Consider the following 2,898-nt stretch of genomic DNA (forward strand, 5'->3'; position numbering starts at 1 on the left):
ACAAGAACCCTAAGGTCAAATGTTATCATCCCCGTTTTACGGAGGAGGATATTGGGTCTTGGAGTAGTTAAGTCATTTCCCAGGGTTCACAGCTTCTGAGTGGCATCAGAGGAACTCAAACCGAGCAGGAGAGATGGTTATTTCACTCCCATCTGGAAAAATGTATCCAGCTGCCTGCTGGTCTGGGCCCAGCTCCAGCCAGGGGCAGGACAGCTACAGTCCCACCCGTGGGGAACTTTCTGTCAGTCTGGGAAGGCAGAGCCCTCCCATTGTGCAGGGCCATCTCCTCCTGTAGGACTCTGACCCAGCTTCCCTCCTGCTTTCCCAGGCCCTGAAAAACCTCCAGGCATCTCCCATGGATCTGTGACCGAGGTGGGCAGCTCTCCCAGCAGCCCTGGACAGCAGTGAGTAACCTCAGCATGGAAAGGGGTCTGACTCTGCCCTCATCTCTCCCTTTCTCTGTCTCCATCCTACCTCTCCCTTAACTGGTTTCTTCTGCAAAATTACACAAATCCAGAAGGATATCCTCCCTTGGGAATCCATGCATCCTGCAGCACTTCACTCTCCATGGGCGAGAGCAACAGCTGCTGTTCTTTGTCTGTGTGTTTATTTTTAACAACAGAAGTTGTATCTGCTTGTTTAAAAAGTCAAACAGGGCTTCCCTGGTTGCGCAGTGGTTGAGAGTCCGCCTGCCAATGCAGGGGACACGGGTTCGTGCCCCGGTCTGGGAAAACCCCACATGCTGCGGAGCGGCTGGGCCCATGAGCCGTGGCCACTGAGCCTGCGCGTCCGGAGCCTATGCTCCGCAACGGGAGAGGCCACAACAGTGAGAGGCCTCTGTACCGCAAAAAAAAAAAAAAAAAAAAAAAAGTCAAACAATGCAGAAGCACACTATGTAGAAAGTGCAAGTTTTCAGTTATGAGAAATGCCCCACCCCTCCATGCTCATCCCAATACTCCAGAACCAGAATTAATCCCCCTTTTACAGATGGCTAAACTGAGTCACAGAGAGATGAAGCATTTGGTCCAAGATCATAGGCTAGGAAGTGGCGGAGCAGGGAGGGTTCTGCCAAATCACCCATCAAGCTATTTAGCTAAACAACCCACAACTGTTCCCCTAAAAGGAATTTTAAGTGAAAAGCAGGAATTCTGTTTTAAATATATTTCCCCCTCTGGATAGAAAGAAAAGGGGGCGCGGGGAGAGAAAGAGAGAAAAGGGAAAAAACACTGCCCATAGTATTGTGCAACTGGCCTTTAGCTCTGCAAAGGCTGGATCATGACTCATGTCTTAAAGTCGCATTCCCGGAAGGGCGCCCAACTGAGACGGCCTTGGCCTTGGGAGGCCTCCACAGGTGGGGTGGTCAAGTCCCGGGGCTGCTCCCTGGCAGCACCAGACAGGAGTTGGGGTGTGGGACGGGTGAGCGGGCCGCGGTCCCTGACGGCTGCACTCTCCCTCCGCAGGCCCCCGGCCGGCGGCATGTGGCTGCGGCGCATCTCCAGCATCTCCAGCACCGCGGTGACCGCGCTCCTGCTGGCGCAGACTGGCCTCCTGCTCTTCCTGGTCTCCCGGCCCAGGCCGCCGTCCCCGGTGGGTGGCGAGGAGAGGGTGCACGTGCTAGTGCTGTCCTCGTGGCGCTCGGGCTCGTCCTTCGTGGGCCAGCTCTTCAGCCAGCACCCCAATGTCTTCTACCTGATGGAGCCCGCGTGGCACGTTTGGGCCGCTTTATCACAGGGCAGCGCGGTGGCGCTACACATGGCGGTGCGCGACCTGGTGCGCTCCGTCTTCCTGTGCGACATGGACGTGTTCGACGCCTACCTGCCGTGGCGGCGCAACCTGTCGGACCTCTTCCAGTGGGCGGAGAGCCGTGCGCTGTGCTCGCCGCCCGCCTGCAGCGCCTTCCCGCGCGGCGCCATCAGCAGCGAGGCAGTGTGCAAGCCGCTCTGCGCGCGACGGCCCTTCGGCCTGGCCCAGGAGGCCTGCCGCTCCTACAGCCACGTGGTGCTCAAGGAGGTGCGCTTCTTCAACCTGCACGTGCTCTACCCGCTGCTCAGCGACCCGGCGCTCAACCTGCGCATCGTGCACCTGGTACGCGACCCGCGGGCTGTGCTGCGCTCGCGCGAGCAGACGGCCAAGGCACTGGCCCGTGACAACGGCATCGTGTTGGGCACCAACGGCAAGTGGGTGGAGGCCGACCCGGACCTGCGTGTGGTGCGCGAGGTGTGCCGCAGCCACGTGCGCATCGCCGAGGCCGCCATGCACAAGCCACCGCCCTCCCTGCGCGGCCGCTACCGCCTGGTGCGCTTCGAGGACCTGGCCCGGGCGCCGCTGCCCGAGATCCGCGCGCTCTACGCTTTCGCAGGCCTGAGTCTCACGCCGCAGCTCGAGGCCTGGATCCACAACATCACCCACGGGGTCGGGCCAGGCGCGCGCCGTGAGGCCTTCAAGACTACGTCCAGGGACGCGCTCAATGTCTCGCAGGCCTGGCGCCACACGCTGCCTTTCGCCAAGATCCGCCGCGTGCAGGAGCTGTGTGCGGGCGCGCTGCAGCTGCTGGGCTACCGGCCAGTGTTCTCTGAGGACGAGCAGCGCGACCTCGCCCTGGACCTCGTGCTGCCGCGCGGCCCGAGCAGCTTTAGCTGGGCATCGTCCACTGCTGAGCACTCCGGGCCGTAGCAGAGGCCCCCAGCTGTGGCTGGCGGTTGCCAGGGCCAGGAGACTCACGCGTGGTGGGGAAGGAGCTGGGGCGCACGAGGCCGGGAGTGTGGGAGGTCCCCCACGTAGTAGGAAAGGACCGAGTCCCCAGACTGTGTTTCTTTCTCCCCACTTCTTGTTTTTCCTTTGAATCCTCTCTAGGAGCTAGATTCCCGCCACGCACACTCTTCATGGAAAGCAGACTCG

General features: G+C 60.7%; 1 protein-coding gene across 1 annotated transcript; it reads left to right on the forward strand.

The window, feature by feature from the left end:
* Positions 1–336: 336 nt before the first annotated feature.
* Positions 337–2,673, forward strand: LOC307066656 (carbohydrate sulfotransferase 6; the record flags this gene model as incomplete). Its single annotated transcript, XM_079723872.1, has 2 exons — positions 337–404; positions 1,461–2,673. Exon 2 carries the CDS (start codon positions 1,477–1,479, stop codon positions 2,671–2,673), a length of 1,197 nt encoding a protein of 398 aa, XP_079579998.1. The 5' UTR covers positions 337–404; positions 1,461–1,476.
* Positions 2,674–2,898: the final 225 nt, after the last annotated feature.

Source organism: Hyperoodon ampullatus (assembly GCF_949752795.1).
Source record: "Hyperoodon ampullatus genome assembly, chromosome: 18".
Taxonomy (NCBI): Eukaryota; Metazoa; Chordata; class Mammalia; order Artiodactyla; family Ziphiidae; genus Hyperoodon; species Hyperoodon ampullatus.